Source organism: Homarus americanus, unplaced genomic scaffold (assembly GCF_018991925.1).
Source record: "Homarus americanus isolate GMGI-L3 unplaced genomic scaffold, GMGI_Hamer_2.0 scaffold37663, whole genome shotgun sequence".
NCBI lineage: Eukaryota > Metazoa > Arthropoda > Malacostraca > Decapoda > Nephropidae > Homarus > Homarus americanus.
Window position 1 is genome coordinate 62,501 of NW_024734343.1, and position 15,302 is coordinate 77,802.

Below are 15,302 nucleotides of genomic sequence, written 5' to 3' on the forward strand. Positions count from 1 at the left end.
GTCTTGGGAAGTATGGTCACGTTCTCACAGACACAATCCAATCCTACAAAATTCCTCTCTTCCAACTGTGCTTCTGTTAAATTCTCTCTACAAGGACATAAATCATCTATTTTAACGCCTTTTTTAACATCCTCTGTAGTATCTGTAGGTTTGGCGCTGTCTGTAGGAGGTAGGATATCTGTAGGGCCTTTCTGAAGGTACTGTAGTTTTTTCTTGCAATCCTGTAGCTGTAGACGGAGTTCTTGTTTATCCTCCTGTAGTGCCTCGATCTGGGCAGTACAACGACCTTGTTGGGTGAGTAAATCTTCGTTACGTTGTTGCAGTAGAGCGTGGTGACGTAGAGCCAGAGTTAACAGTGAGTTTGGTCCTTCGTCGTTAACCCGAGCCAGTACTGTCAACAAACATGGAGGGTAGGGTTAGCTTAGGTGTGGGTAGGGTTAGCTTAGGTGTGGGTAGGGTTAGCTTAGGTGTGGGTAGGTTAGCTTAGGTGTGGGTAGGGTTAGCTTAGGTGTGGGTAGGTTAGCTTAGGTGTGGGTAGGTTAGCTTAGGTGTGGGTAGGTTAGCTTAGGTGTGGGTAGGTTAGCTTAGGTGTGGGTAGGTTAGCTTAGTTTAAGATTAGTAAGGCTTAATTAGGGTAGTTAAGGTTTGTTTTAGGTTAGATTACGTTAGGATAGGTTAGATTAAGTACGGCTAAACTATATTAGGGTAGTTAAGACTATGCTAAATGAGGTTAAATGGACCCCAGAACAACAAAACAGTCCCCTTACCTTCCTCGGGGCTGACATCAAGCAGGGGGATGGGGGTATCAGCTGGTAGTAACTTCTGTAACGACCTGCTGACGTCCAGTAACTGTATCAGCAAGTCTGACGGCACTGTTACCATCTGTTGGGAGATAGATGGATATACATACATACATACATACATACATACATACATACATACATAGATACATACATACATACATACATAGTTTTGAAGTCACTAAAAATCAATAAATTAAGAGAGAGAGAGAGAGAGAGAGAGAGAGAGAGAGAGAGAGAGAGAGAGAGAGAGAGAGAGAGAGAGAGAGAGAGAGAGAGAGAGAGAGAGAGAGAGAGAGAGAGAGAGAGAGAGAGAGAGAGACTACCAAATTAAACAGACAATTTAACTTACTGTAGAATTCCCTTTATTTTTAGATGCTGGAGCCGCTGACACGTCCGTAGCCAACCACGCCCATAGCACACACGCCCACGATACACCCACCCATGCCTGCCGCCCATACATGATTCCTGAAAGACGAAAATAAATACTTGCGACAATAGCAATGGGGTAAAAAAAATAAAAAAGTCTATCCTTAAATAACTAACTCCGTTTTCTTCCATTCTACTTTCCTTTAGGACCAACTGTGTTAAATTGTTAATCGCGTTTATGAGAGAGCCAGTACTTGTCCAGTAACAGTGTGGAACAGAGATCCAGTACTTGCCCAGTAACAGTGTGTAACAGAGCCAGTACTTGTCCAGTAACAGTGTGTAACAGAGATCCAGTACTTGCCTAGTAACAGTGTGTAACAGAGCCAGTATTTATCTAACAGTGTGTTACAGCGAACCAGTATCTAACTAATAACAGTGTGTAACAGAGATGTAACCGGCCGCCTAACAGACCCATCAGTGACGAAGAGAATAAAACGTAAATTAAGTAACGTAATGAACGACTCAGCTGAGGGAACATCGCCGGTATTCTGCATAGTACACCCCCGGTCTCCTCCTCAAACACCTCGCCTCTCTTTCCCGCCTTTTTTTCTTTACTTTTATCCTCTTCACCACTGATCGTCTCGTTAGCCGCTTGGGCGATCGTTCACGTCTCTGTTACACACTGGTGGTAAGTACTGGGTCTCTGTCACACACTGGTGGTAAGTACTGGGCATGCACTGGCTCCTGAATGTACCTGAACCTGCTCCAGTGTTGGTCAAGTCTTCTCTTGAAAGAGCTCACACTCGGTGCCGTCACAACACTCTCTGGTAGATTGTTCCAAGAGTTCACAGCTCACACTCGGTGCCGTCACAACACTCTCTGGTAGATTGTTCCAAGAGTTCACAGCTCACACTCAGAAAAGTTTGCCCTCACAGTTTTCTGGACTTGTGGCTTCTTCACTCTTGAACTGTGACCCCTTGTGGGGCGAGTGTCCGCCAGCTCCAAGTAAGGACACTCAACTGAGTAGTGCCCCCTGAGATGCTTATACACCTCAACTAGGTCCCCCCTTGCCCGTCTGTAGTATAAGCTAGGCAAGTTCAGGCGCTCCAATCTCTCAGGTTAGCTGAGGTGCCGAAGTGCAGGCACCAGTTTGGTGGCCCTCCTTTGAACATTTTCAACCAACTGACAGTCCCTAGCATATCTCGGGGACCAGATGGGGTGACAGTACTCCAGATGGGGAAGCACTTCACTCCTGAAGATCGTCACGAGGGACGGACCGTCTAGATATCTGAACGACCTTCTTATAAGACCCAATAACCTATCTGCCTGGTTTACCTTCTGGCAATGGCCCGAGAACTACTGCGAATTCCAAATAATAATAAAACCTTCTTGGTATAATTATTTGTTCTTTATTTAATAATACGTTTAAACATCTATAAATTAATAATAAAAATAATAATTAATGATTTATATTAGGGTCGTTACCTCCACGTAAACATGGACCTAGACAATCACTACCTACCTCAATAAACCTCTAAATACGTCATTAAACACCCAATTAACATAACTAATACCAAAATCATTCTATAATCTATATTTAAATCTATTAAACACCAACTTGGCTGTAGATAAAGAGTTAATTTAGAATAAAAAATTTGCAACAGGAAATGGCACTTACCTTATCTAGAGGCGCTGTGAGGGGTTTCCTGGCCCCTCAAGGCTAAATGAGAGGTGAGGGAGACAGAGGGTTGTGTGAGAGGTGAGGGGCCGGGTGTAGAGCTGAGAGGTGAGAGAGGAACACAACGCTCACACAAAAGTCGATTCGTCTCATTCACAAGGTCTCAGTAATTGCCTCTGGGATAGTTGCCACATGCCGCTTTTGACACCCCTAATATATCGTTGTCTCAATATATATAATAAACTTAAGTCATATATAACGTTACTTTAATCTATATACACATTCTTAGTGTTGTTTTATGACCGTGAAATACGTATTAATACTTATTTATGGCATTTACTTATTTTCTTGAAATATTTACCTTTTTCCAGATATCTTCTATTTATACACTAATAAATTGCATTACTTCAATTTTATATTATTCTTATCTAGGATATATAAATTTTGTATCTTTTTGGTAGCAATTACCAATTAAAACAGATTATTTCATTTTATTTATTATTTTTCAATTTCATTTCATATTTTCTTGAACCTATAGGAGCGTCTGTTTTATATCAGTTAAATTATTGTATTATAATTATATTCTCGTGAATATTGATAAACAATTGTTATGTAAAGACAACAGAGGCCAGCCGTTCCTTATTAATGATACAACTGATGTTTTTTACGGGTATTAACCCACCAGACCACAGGCCCAGGGGGTGAAAATATAATAATAATAATAATAATGATGGTGATGATGATAATAATATCTATTATTATTATTTCAACAATTAATAAAATTAATACAAATACAAATAAAATAATAATACAGTACAGTAATAACCATAAATAAATAAAAAAAATAAATTATGATTGAGAAACAATATACATTATGTATGTTGTGTTGTAAGAGAAACAATTGAGACCCTGCAATTGTGTGTAAATGAGGCAGAAAGTCAGATCATCAACCTGGGACTTGGTCACATATGACAGCAGGGTCTCCCATTAGACAACACATTATGCTTCCAATACCTTCCCAGTACCTCCTGTTTGGTACCTGCAAATAGTACATACAGTACAACAGAGGCCCCTACACCTGATAGTCACTCCCCCCTGCCAGGCGTACGTACAGTATGGGAGAAAAACATATTTTGTCGTCTTCTATGAAAATGGTACGAGCTCAGTGATAAATAAATTATATAAACCATTCATTTACATAATAAAAAAATGTATCATTACCAGAGTAAATGAATTAATATTCCGACAAACAAAAAATGACAACTGTTATAGAGAAATAGTTTTACTCACCACTCCTTGATGGCCCCAGTCTCCTCTCCCTGCCACTGATGATCGTGTGAGTAAATCCTTCCTTTGTGGTACCACCTTCCTCAACATGGGTCAGTCTTAAGGGACATTGGCTTTGTCACGGATAAACTTGTGGCTAAGAGAAGTGTGGCGGCGGCTAAGAGCACAGTTGTTACCAGATGCACGAGGGTTATGACGACCTCCCGAGACAAGAGACACCTTGCAGGATGCCACAAAAGTCGCCGGATCTCACGACCTCCCGAGACAAGAGACACCTTGCAGGATGCCACAAAAGTCGCCGGATCTCACGACCTCCCGAGACAAGAGACACCTTGCAGGATGCCACAAAAGTCGCCGGATCTCTACGACCGAGAGCCAAGAGACACTCTTGGCAGGATGCCATTAAAGTCGCCGATCTCACGACCTTCCCTTGTAGACAAGAGACACCTTGCAGGATGCTACAAAAGTCGCCGGATCTCACGACCTCCCCGAGACACAAGAGACACCTTGCAGGATGCCACAAAGTCGCCGGATCTCTACGACCTCCTAGACAAGAGACACCTTGCAGGATTACAAAGTCACTGGATCTCACGACTTCCCGAGACAAGAGACACTCTTGCAGGATGCCACAAAAGTCGCCGGATTCAATGGACTTCTCGAGACAAGAGACACTCTTTGTGATGCTACAAAAGTCGGCTGGATCTCAATGCACTTCCCGAGACAAGAGACACCTTGCAGGACGCCATAAAGTCGCCGGATCTCAATTTAATTTTAGACAAGAGACACCTTGCAGGATGCCACAAAAGTCGCCGGATCTCACGACCTCCCGAGACAAGAGACACCTTGCAGGATGCCACAAAAGTCGCCGGATCTCACGACCTCCCGAGACAAGAGACACCTTGCAGGATGCCACAAAAGTCGCCGGATCTCACGACCTCCCGAGACAAGAGACACCTTGCAGGATGCCACAAAAGTCGCCGGATCTCACGACCTCCCGAGACAAGAGACACCTTGCAGGATGCCACAAAAGTCGCCGGATCTCACTTTAATTCTCCCAGAGACAAGACACTCTTGCAGGATGCCACAAAAGTCGCCGGATCTCAATGCACTTCCCGAGACAAGAGACACTTGAGGATGCCAAAAGTCGCCGGATTCATTAATTTCCCGAGACAAGAGACACTTTGCAGGACGCCACAAAGTCGCCGGATTCACGACTTCCGGCATTGGGCGGTATACTCGCAGGATGCCACAAAGTCGCCGGATCTCACGCACTTCCGAGACAAGAATTCTTGCAGACGCCACAAAAGTCGCCGGATTCGCATCTCTGAGACAAATAAGAGAGACACCTTGCAGGATGCCATAAAGCGCCGGATTCATACGTAATTTTGAGACAAGAGACAGACTTGCAGGACGCTGGATAAAAGTCGTGCCGCCGGATTCCTGCGACGACTCCTTCGAGACAAGAGACACCTTGCAGGACGCCATAAAAGTCGCTGGATCTCACGACTCTGAGACAAGACACTCTGCAGGATGCCACAAAAGTCGCTGGATTCACGACTTCGGTACAAGAGACACCTTGCAGGATGCCACAAAAGTCGCCGGATCTCACGACCTCCCGAGACAAGAGACACCTTGCAGGATGCCACAAAAGTCGCCGGATCTCACGACCTCCCGAGACAAGAGACACCTTGCAGGCTGCCACAAAAGTCGCCGGATCTCGGTACCGGCCGCTAAAGTGCCGGCGACTTTAAAAACTACCCGCAGACATTCTTGGGTACGTCCGGGGGACCGAGAAATAAAGATGCGCTCATTATCCGGGCGTAGTGTATACAGTTGAGAGACAGTGAGACAGATATAGCACGAGATAACTGGTTCATTCAATAGACAGATTGAATGAGTAAGACATTTTCTTCTTCACAAACTATCAGAGGCAAAATATACACACATTATATAAAGGTAATATATTGTTCACATATAAAAATATACACAATATGACATTGCACAGAAATATTTTCACAATAAACTTGACGAGTTACATTACCTAAAACACAACTAAAGTAAATAAAGTCTTGCAAATGAATAAAAAAAATCAATAAATTCACTACAGGGACGACACTTTTAATATTAACAACAGATGATTTTAATCTGCACACAAGGTATTAAAAATGACTGAAAATGTGAGTTAAACAAGGTAGATTACCTGAGCATTATTCACCTGTTTCATTAACCTTATGTTACCTAGATAGGGTAAGGTTAATGTTATAGTCGAATTAGCTTAATTACAGGTAATAACAATTCAGCCCTACAAATACCTATTATTTACTTTTGTTAGTAACCAAATTAACAAAATCATCATCTTTCACGTTTTTCCCTTCAGTGAGAAATATGAAATACAAATACATCTTTCAATAAACCAAAACACACAATTCTTTCTCATAAACCTCAAACACAATTATAATAGTAATAAAGGCTTTCTTGCTCATAAATATATTGACTCATATACAGTACTCATATAAACCGGCAGCTTGTGATAACTGCAGTACTCACAGGAACTCTAAAATATTGACTGCAGTACTCACAGGAAGCCACAGTTCAGGTCTTTCTCGCTTGTAAAATATTGTCTCAACCCAAAAATAATTATATGTGATTAAAGTTAAGGACAGACCTGTCAGATAACTAAAGTGCTAATATAACTAAGTATAATAATTACTAATAACACTTTACATGTAAATTAAGACCTGAGGTATAAATTACAAAATATTGTGGTGCATACTTACAATAACACTTACAATAACTACACTCATCTTACACTTTAATAATACTATTACATTCTTCCAGAAAAGTGACTCATTTACTTGATAATTATATACATTAAGCAGCATAACACGAGGTAAGTGAGACAATCATCACTACATGGATATGAGTTGTACTGCCGTCTGTGTAATTTTGAAGAAAATTTTACCGTCTTCGGTCGAGTTCTTTCTTACTCCAAAGAAGTAATACTCTTGAGAGTCCTTCAGTGAGTTCAATATGTTTGACAGTTGGCGGTCAAGTCCATGTTGTTCCCACGAATAAGCTGCAGGCAGAGCTGTTGAGAGAATATAATGCTGTTGTTATGGTATATTGTCTTGGGTATACTCTACACTGCCCTGGTATAGCTAGTCAGTCTTTAGCTGGACACCACACATTGCTGATCTACCACTGAGCAGTAGCCTGAGAGACCACTTCACTCCTAACAGATCTAAACACCATCTCTAACACTGCTCTCAAGCTCACAGTCCTCAGTCCCAGATCAAGTGGCCAGCCTCTCTGTACATATAACTGCCTGTATCCGTCCACCCATCTCAGAGAAGTCAACTAAGACACAGTTTTTTAACAATATCTGGTAATTCCCTAATTAAATGTGAGTCTTCAGAGGAAGTTACATGTGTGTGTGTGTGTGTGCACCAATACCTCTACCTCCAACCATAATAAAGAACTCTTAAGAGCAACAGATGACATCAAGAATAAAAGTTTTCATACTTACCAAAGAATCGTCTCAATTCCTCTCCACCCAGATTAGCTTTCATTTTTGTCTCGGACCAAATTTCGGCAAATTCCAGTTCAATGGCGTCTTGTGGTATGAGTGTACTCCACTTGTGCCGACCCTCTAAGTCCCTCGTAGCTGGTTCATCTGTCAACGCAAAACACGGTTTTGTTGATGGGGGTACACCGAGGGACGAATGGCAGTTGAGTACTGCGAGATAAACAAACTACAGTGTGTTGGTCCTGCAAGGTAGATAACACAGCAGCTCTTTGTTAACTCTCAACCATACACCACAGTAAAGTCCTCACACAGTCAGTTTATATATGCTCCTCACTTATCAACGAGGTTACAACTTGCCCTGACAACTCCATTATGCACAGATGACACCCTGGATGTACCCAACAATGTCTGTGGACACTTGTTATCAGCCGGGACAGGGAGCCATTTATTTTTATACACAGTAATTTCTTTTACCTGTAGTGTATATGTGTCTACACACAATACAGGTAAAAAAAATAATTGTCCTAAGGGCAAATGTTATTCATGGCCATTTTGAGATCCAAACCCTCACAAATTTTAAGAGCTTGCTGTATTTCATTTACCTGATTTATTGTATTTTATCATTGTATTTGTCTTACATTAAGGTATTTTAGATGTATACAACACTTACTATTACTGATAACAATACCTGCATGTGGTGTCTTCAGTATATTGAAGCTCTTTATCTTTACAGCTATTTCATACAGCTCCCCCACTTTACCAGCGTCTAAAAATTGTTCTATTGTCACGTCGCTATATTCCCCTGTAACACCTGAAAAACATTATGTAACATCAATACAAAGAGTAAATCAAGTGTGGCTGGTATTGTAAGGATCCTTAGGGGTCATTCTGGGAGTTTTAATGCCACGTAAACAAACACACAGATGCCACAACAAATACTTCCTCTCACGTGTTATATATTCCCTGGGGTCTTGGTTAACGCTGGCTCCCACCTCCCCACTCGTCGATGGCCGGGACACTGAAAATGTTGAGTGACAATTGTTTTAACTTACAATAATAATGTTTAGGCAGTGTGACCAAGAAGAGCAGAAAAGGTCATCAAATGCCTATTACCAGTTAGGTTGTTCACTACTTAAATAGAGAAGGGAAGGAAAGGTAAAGAAGGATAAAGAAGGGTGAGAAGGATAAAGGAGGAGGGAGAGAAGGATATAGGAGGAGGGAGAGAAGGATATAGGAGGAGGGAGAGAAGGATATAGGAGGAGGGAGAGAAGGATATAGGAGGAGGGAGAGAAGGATATAGGAGGGAGAGAAGGATATAGGAGGAGGGAGAGAAGGATATAGGAGGGAGAGAAGGATATAGGAGGGAGAGAAGGATATAGGAGGGAGAGAAGGATATAGGAGGGAGAGAGAAGGCAGTAGGAGGGAGAGAAGGATATAGGAGGAGGAGAGAAGGCTATAGAGGAGAGAGAAGGATATAGGAGGAGGAGAGAAGGATAAAGGAGGAGGGGAGAGAAGGATATAGAGGAGTGGGAGAGAAGGATAGAGGAGGGAGAGAAAAGGATATAGGAGGAGGAGAGAAGAGGATATAGGAGGGAGAGAGAAGGATATAGGAGGAGGAGAGAAGGGATAAAAGGAGGAGGAGAGAAGGATATAGGAGGGAGAGGGGAGAGAAGGATATAGGAGGGAGAAGGATATAGGAGGGAGAGAAGGCAGTACAGAACAATACAGTGACTTACATAACTAGTTATTGGCAGACATTGCTCCCTCTGCCTCAGAGGCTCCCCAGACCCAGATGGAGGTGACATATATGCTGGTATTTGATACATCAAATATTTTTCTGTATGTATGAAGGCATTTTTGTAGCATAATGTGGGAGTTTATTAATATTGGAGCCAAGTCAGTCACTGGCTGGCCTTGGAGGTGGAAGGATGTCTCAGTTTGTCAGTGGTGGATACCTTTTCAAATTGGGTTTAGTTAAGTATTAACCATTCAGTGCTGCTCTATTATTTATGGGTGTAAATTACTATTACAAAATAGTTTATTGTTTATATATTAGTTGTTATGGAACCTACACACTTATTATGGTTGTCATTTTTTAAATCTTTTATACAGAGTATAATTGTTAACCTTCACTCCTGAACTGTTGGGTTAAAGGCAGCTGTTTGAACCCAGCAATAACATGTGTTGAGTTAACAATTGTGTCATAAGAGCCACCATTAATCTTCAAGTTAATAAGTTATGGGCACTCTTCACCAACTGAATAACACCACATGGCCCCTGTTCCTCCTCCATGGCCCCTGTTCCTCCTCCATGGCCTCTGTTCCTCCTCCATGGCCCCTGTTCTTCCTCCATGGCCCCTGTTCCTCCTCCATGGCCTCTGTTCCTCCTCCATGGCCCCTGTTCTTCCTCCATGGCCCCTGTTCCTCCTCCATGGCCCCTGCCTCATATGTTCCTGGCCACCCACTCTCACTGGTGTCCACTCGTTCATCTTTATCTTTGTATTACACATTGTATCAACAGTTGCATTGATAGTCTTGTATAATTGTACTCTACTTGGGTCTGAGTTTGACAGTTTGTGTAAGGCTATTTGAACATTGTCAATATTGTTAAATAAAAGATCGTGTACGCGTCTGCCGCACGGTGTTGGATGGAGGCAGAGTCGGTCGTACGTCCCGGAGGATAAATTATTCTAAAACGTTTCTTCCACATTTACCAGACCGCACTCATCAAGGGGTTAGGTTAGGCTGAGGCCGTGAGTGTACTTTCCGATAATCGACTGCCGTATACCAACACACGCGAGAAAAATAAGACCGATTAACGACGAAAACAAAAAATAAAACGTGAAAAATTCAACACTTACGTTTAGCGGGTGTACTTGACCCCCTGGGCGATGGATAGGTTCTTTTGATGGGACGATCAGTGTCCTTCACCCTGGCACTGTCCTCCACCCTGACAGTGTCCTGCACCCTGCAAAACAACACAACCACACTTGAGTGATCAATCCTTATGGAAAATTATTGATAATAATGACCTGCCAATCACAGCAGCCATACGACAACTGGCAAGACAATATATAACATTACAGTATGTGGAGTGACTATATTATTATTACAAAGAAATAACTTGTTCAACTATTGAAAGACAAGCACCTTGGTGGTTGGGCAACCTGTTGAGAGGGGTCCGTCTGTTGTGCTTTTGGTGGAAGTTCATGGTGGTGAGAGGCCCACCACTCTCTCAGGCGGGTTATTTCCGCCTTCTCCACATCTGTGGAAAACACGACAATGACAAATATTATTGTGCTGTTTCCTCCAGTAATATCAACTTTAGGGCAGTGACACAGTACAGTGTGGGGACAGTACAATAGTGTGGGGCAGTGACACAGTAGTGTGGGGCAGTGACACAGTACAGTGTGGGGCAGTGACACAGTACAGTGTGGGGACAGTACAGTCGTGTGGGGCAGTGACACAGTACAGTGTGGGGACAGTACAATAGTGTGGGGCAGTGACACAGTACAGTGTGGGGCAGTGACACAGTACAGTGTGGGGACAGTACAATGGTGTAGGGCAGTGACACAGTACAGTGTGGGGACAGTACAATAGTGTGGGGCAGTGACACAGTACAGTGTGGGGACAATTACAATAATGTAGGGCAGTGACACAGTACAGTGTGGGGACAGTACAATAGTGTGGGGCAGTGACACAGTACAGTGTGGGGACAGTACAATAATGTAGGGCAGTGACACAGTAGTGTGGGGCAGTGGCACAGTACAGTGTGGGGTCAGTGACACAGTACAGCGTGTGGGCAGTGGCACAGTATAATGTGGGGCAGTGACACAGTACAGTGTGGGGTCAGTGACACAGTACAGTGTGGGGGCAGTGATACAGTACAGTGTGGGGGCAGTGACACAGTATAGTGTGGGGCAGTGACACAGTAGTGTGGGGACAGTACAGTAGTGTGGGACAGTACACAGAAAGTAGTTGAAGGGTCAGGAATCAACATATTAGCTGACACAGATTCAGAAACACTCATCCACATCATCTGGGTTTAACTACATCCGGATCATCCATACTTCAACGAGCTGTACGACGTAATCTTACCAGTGACTCTGTAATTTTCATAGTCAGTAATAGGTTCAAACTCTTCACTGCATGCTGAACTAAATCTTACCACTGATGTGGCCGAGAAAACCTTGGCCACATACTTGTTATTGTAGTGCTCCACCTGAAATAAATAAATAAATAAATAAATAATTTTCCTTCACTGAACAACAACAAGATAGGCTCAGGTGAACATTAGGCACCCCAGTTTATTTCAGCTGATGATTAAACACTAAGACTGCCTGGGGAGTGAAGGTTACTGTACACCCCAGTTGATGATTAAACCCCTTAATGCTAACCTAACCTCAGTTAGTTTAGATAATTGTACACACGTTAGAGAGCTGTTGTTCACAATGTACAGTACACACACTGGGTCATCAACGTACCATCATATTAGAAGTCCTGATAATCTGTCCTCTCTCGACAGTCCCTCGGAGCTTCTTTGTGCCACGTTCGTTCATAAAGGTGTGTAACAATAGATCTGTTCTTGAGGCGCCGGGGTGCAGGCACGTAGGATCCACCACGCCAATTATTGTATGGTATACGCCGTTTGTAGTGATCTCGGGGTGTTTAATCACCTCACTTATGACCCCGAAAAGGATTCTTTTGTTTGCCGCATAGTTACACTGCCAAATAGTAATTATATTTCTAAATGGCAGTGTACTGATGGGGGAGGGGACATAAAAGATCCTCACCTTACCCTCAATCCCCATGTATAGGGAGTGGGAAATATCGGGATCCCAACCTTGATATTGTCTCTCTCGAACATCCCATACCATGATCCAACTGTCTCCTCTAATTGGCTTCAGATCTTTATAAACACCAACTGCTGCATCATCATAACACATCATATCCACACCACTTCCCATTTCACCAGTTGGCTTGACTGAAACAAACAAACAAACTTATCTTACCACAATGTGTATATGAAGAAATACATAAAGTGTTAGTGTTGTGTTTAGTTAGCATTAGGGAGTGTTGTGTTGGGGTGTGTTGTGTTGGGGTGTGTTGTGTTGGGGTGTGTTGTGGTGTGTTGTGTTAGTATTTGTTATGTTAGATTGTGTCATGTTGGGTTTAAGTTATGTCAGAAGAATAACTAAGGGTTGAGATTATGTACGAACTTACCTTCTCTGAACAGCAGTTTAAGTTCCTCTGTACCATCTTGCACCCTAAGTTTTCCAACCGCATTTAGTTTTCCCTAGAGGAGAATAACATATAGGTATAGTAGTGAATATAGCAGCTCAATATATATTATATGATACAGTGACCCCTCGGTTAACGAACTCAATCCGTTCCAGAAGGTCGTTCGTTAACCGAAAACATTGTTTCAATGGGTTTTAGGGTAATTGGTTCCAGCTCACCGAAAATTTCCTAAATTCAACAAAAATGGTAGAAAAGTTCACTTACTTTGAGGTGTGTAGGTAGAAGGCTCCTGGATGATGATGATGATGATGATGATGATGATGATGATGATGATGATGGGATTTAGAATGGGGGTGGAAGAGAAGGCATTGGGGTGGAAGAGAAGTCACCCCATGGCGCCATTTCACCCATAAAATTTTAGCTCTCTTGGTGTAATTCAAGATTATTTTCTTTAAATCAACACTGCACTGCATTATATATTGTCAATATGTAAAATAAATTTCAAAATGGCCAATAATTTGCTTGGAAACACAGAAAAAAGTGTTTAGTTGAAGAGAGTCTCAAGCAAGATGTTACCTCCACTGAAAACAGAGACAGAGACTAACGCCTGTCTGGTGTGTTAACAGGCTGGATGGCACGCCAGAAACTAGTTTCTTTACCTTCAATTATGTTCAATAATTGTTAAAATGACTAAAAAATTGAATATTAAACTTTTAAAATTATTGAATAGTATAAACTTCTTGATATTTACTAAAATAGTAAGGAATTTAAGCCCTAGAACCGATTAATGTATTGGCGGACTGATACTAAAGCTGGTTGCCCGGCCAGTGCAAGCGAAAACATGTTGAGGTCGGTTCATAAGAAATTCGTTAACCGAATTTTTGTTCGTTAACCAAATTGAAGATCCTTATGGAAGGCAGTTCGTTAATCGAAATTTCGTTAACCGAGGCGTTCGTTAAACGAGGGGTCACTATATAGTCAATATACCATAACTGTCTAGGTAAAAGTTGGTTAAGTGAATATTACATAGTCTCGTGAGACCATGAGGGTAGGGTACCAGTCACAGTGTAATAGTCATGGGTGGAACACTGAAGTACACTGTTTGTTGGCTAGGTACACAGTGTAATAGTTATGGGTGTTATATCGAGGGTTTGCTAAACCTCCATATAATGAACAACATACATTTCACTAACAGTTTTTGAAACAACAGTGAAATACCAACAGTGACGTAAGACTTACAATGAACACCGCAGTATCTGTTGGTTTCTTGCCTTTACTCAATTCCTGGTGAACTCTGTTAGGAGGCAGGTGGTCCTTTATTGCCCCCAATGAGAGGTTTGCCACCATGATCGCTTGAGTGTTGGGCTCCATGGTAGCAATATCACCTGCAAAAAATTAGACATGTAAATAAAATCATAATTATTAGCCACCCGTTGTTGGTTAGGTTAGGTTTCTTAATAAGTTATGGGATAAAATTATTGTTTTATTAATCCAACTATTTGGAAGTACTGTACTGTAGGTCACAATTGTTCAAAACACATCATAAACTACCTCGACTTACGACGGGGTTAGGGACCCAAATCCAGGAGGTAAATCGAAAATGCAAAAAATATTACATATAATATCTAAAATTAAATACAGTACAGTAAAAGTAATCAACAATGAAGAATGGATACAGTGTGACTGTGCACTTACCTTTAATGTAGTCAGCTGAAATATATATATATATACACACACACTTGTATGCAGTATAGTCTCGATTTACGCGGATTTGGTTTACGCGTTTGGTCATTTACGCGGCACCTTGCCAGACCGACAATTTTTATTTACACGGTTCATTCCATCATTTACGAGGGAAGCGGCGCGGGCAGGGTGCGCACAAGGTCGCCCAGTCACAAAACATTACCGAGTTCTTCAACCGCCACCCACCACAGCCAGCCCAAGTCAGTGATAGTGAGGATATGGACTTTGAGGGGTTTGACAAAGAGGCCCTGCAAGCCTCTGTGGTGGATAGTGATACAATTGATGCAAGTGATACAGGTGAGGGCCAATAATCTGCCCTCTGCCTCGGAACCAACCCCCCATCCCCGTGTGCCCAGCCATCTCTTCTACTAACGTAAGTGTTAAAAAACCTAATATTATTGATATTTCTCTTAAATATTAATTGTGTGTGTGTACCATCCTAAAATTAAGATGTTATTTTTACCACAACGTCGGTATTGTGTCGGAAAAAGTGTAGTTTGGGGGTCGGCCCGGTCCTTATTTCAATTAATCCCATATGTTCTGTTATTTCGTTTACGCGTTTCTCGTTTTACGCGGACCTCCACAGGTTCAATTGACCGCGTAAATGAAGACTATACTGTGTATATATATATATATATATATATATATATATATATATA

The 15,302-nt window shown here is 42.0% G+C and overlaps 2 protein-coding genes across 4 annotated transcripts in view; both read right to left on the reverse strand.

Moving 5' to 3' along the window:
* LOC121870201 (fibrinogen C domain-containing protein 1-like) overlaps positions 1 to 3,031 on the reverse strand; it is a 5,620-nt gene extending 2,589 nt beyond the window's left edge. Inside the window, exons 1-4 of the mRNA XM_042371967.1 lie at positions 2,848 to 3,031; positions 1,153 to 1,268; positions 768 to 882; positions 1 to 391 (exon numbers count right to left, since the gene is read on the reverse strand). The exon at positions 1 to 391 is cut by the window's left edge and continues 36 nt beyond it. Coding sequence (XP_042227901.1) covers positions 1 to 391; positions 768 to 882; positions 1,153 to 1,263 — 617 coding nt within the window. The 5' untranslated portion in view covers positions 1,264 to 1,268; positions 2,848 to 3,031. The remainder of the gene's footprint in view (positions 392 to 767; positions 883 to 1,152; positions 1,269 to 2,847) is intronic.
* A 3,075-nt stretch (positions 3,032 to 6,106) lies between these two features.
* Positions 6,107 to 15,302, reverse strand: part of LOC121870203 — a 28,498-nt gene continuing 19,302 nt past the window's right edge. For 2 of the 3 annotated variants that reach the window (XM_042371970.1, XM_042371969.1), the window contains 2 exons: positions 7,661 to 7,807; positions 6,107 to 7,222 (listed from right to left, as the gene is read on the reverse strand). Coding sequence is in view for 1 of the 3 variants with exons in the window: in XM_042371968.1 (XP_042227902.1) it covers positions 8,509 to 8,678 (170 nt within the window). In the remaining 2 variants the exon portion in view is untranslated. Of the gene's footprint in view, positions 7,223 to 7,660; positions 7,808 to 8,155; positions 8,679 to 15,302 lie in introns of those variants that run through there. The other variant, XM_042371968.1, reaches the window with a different exon arrangement.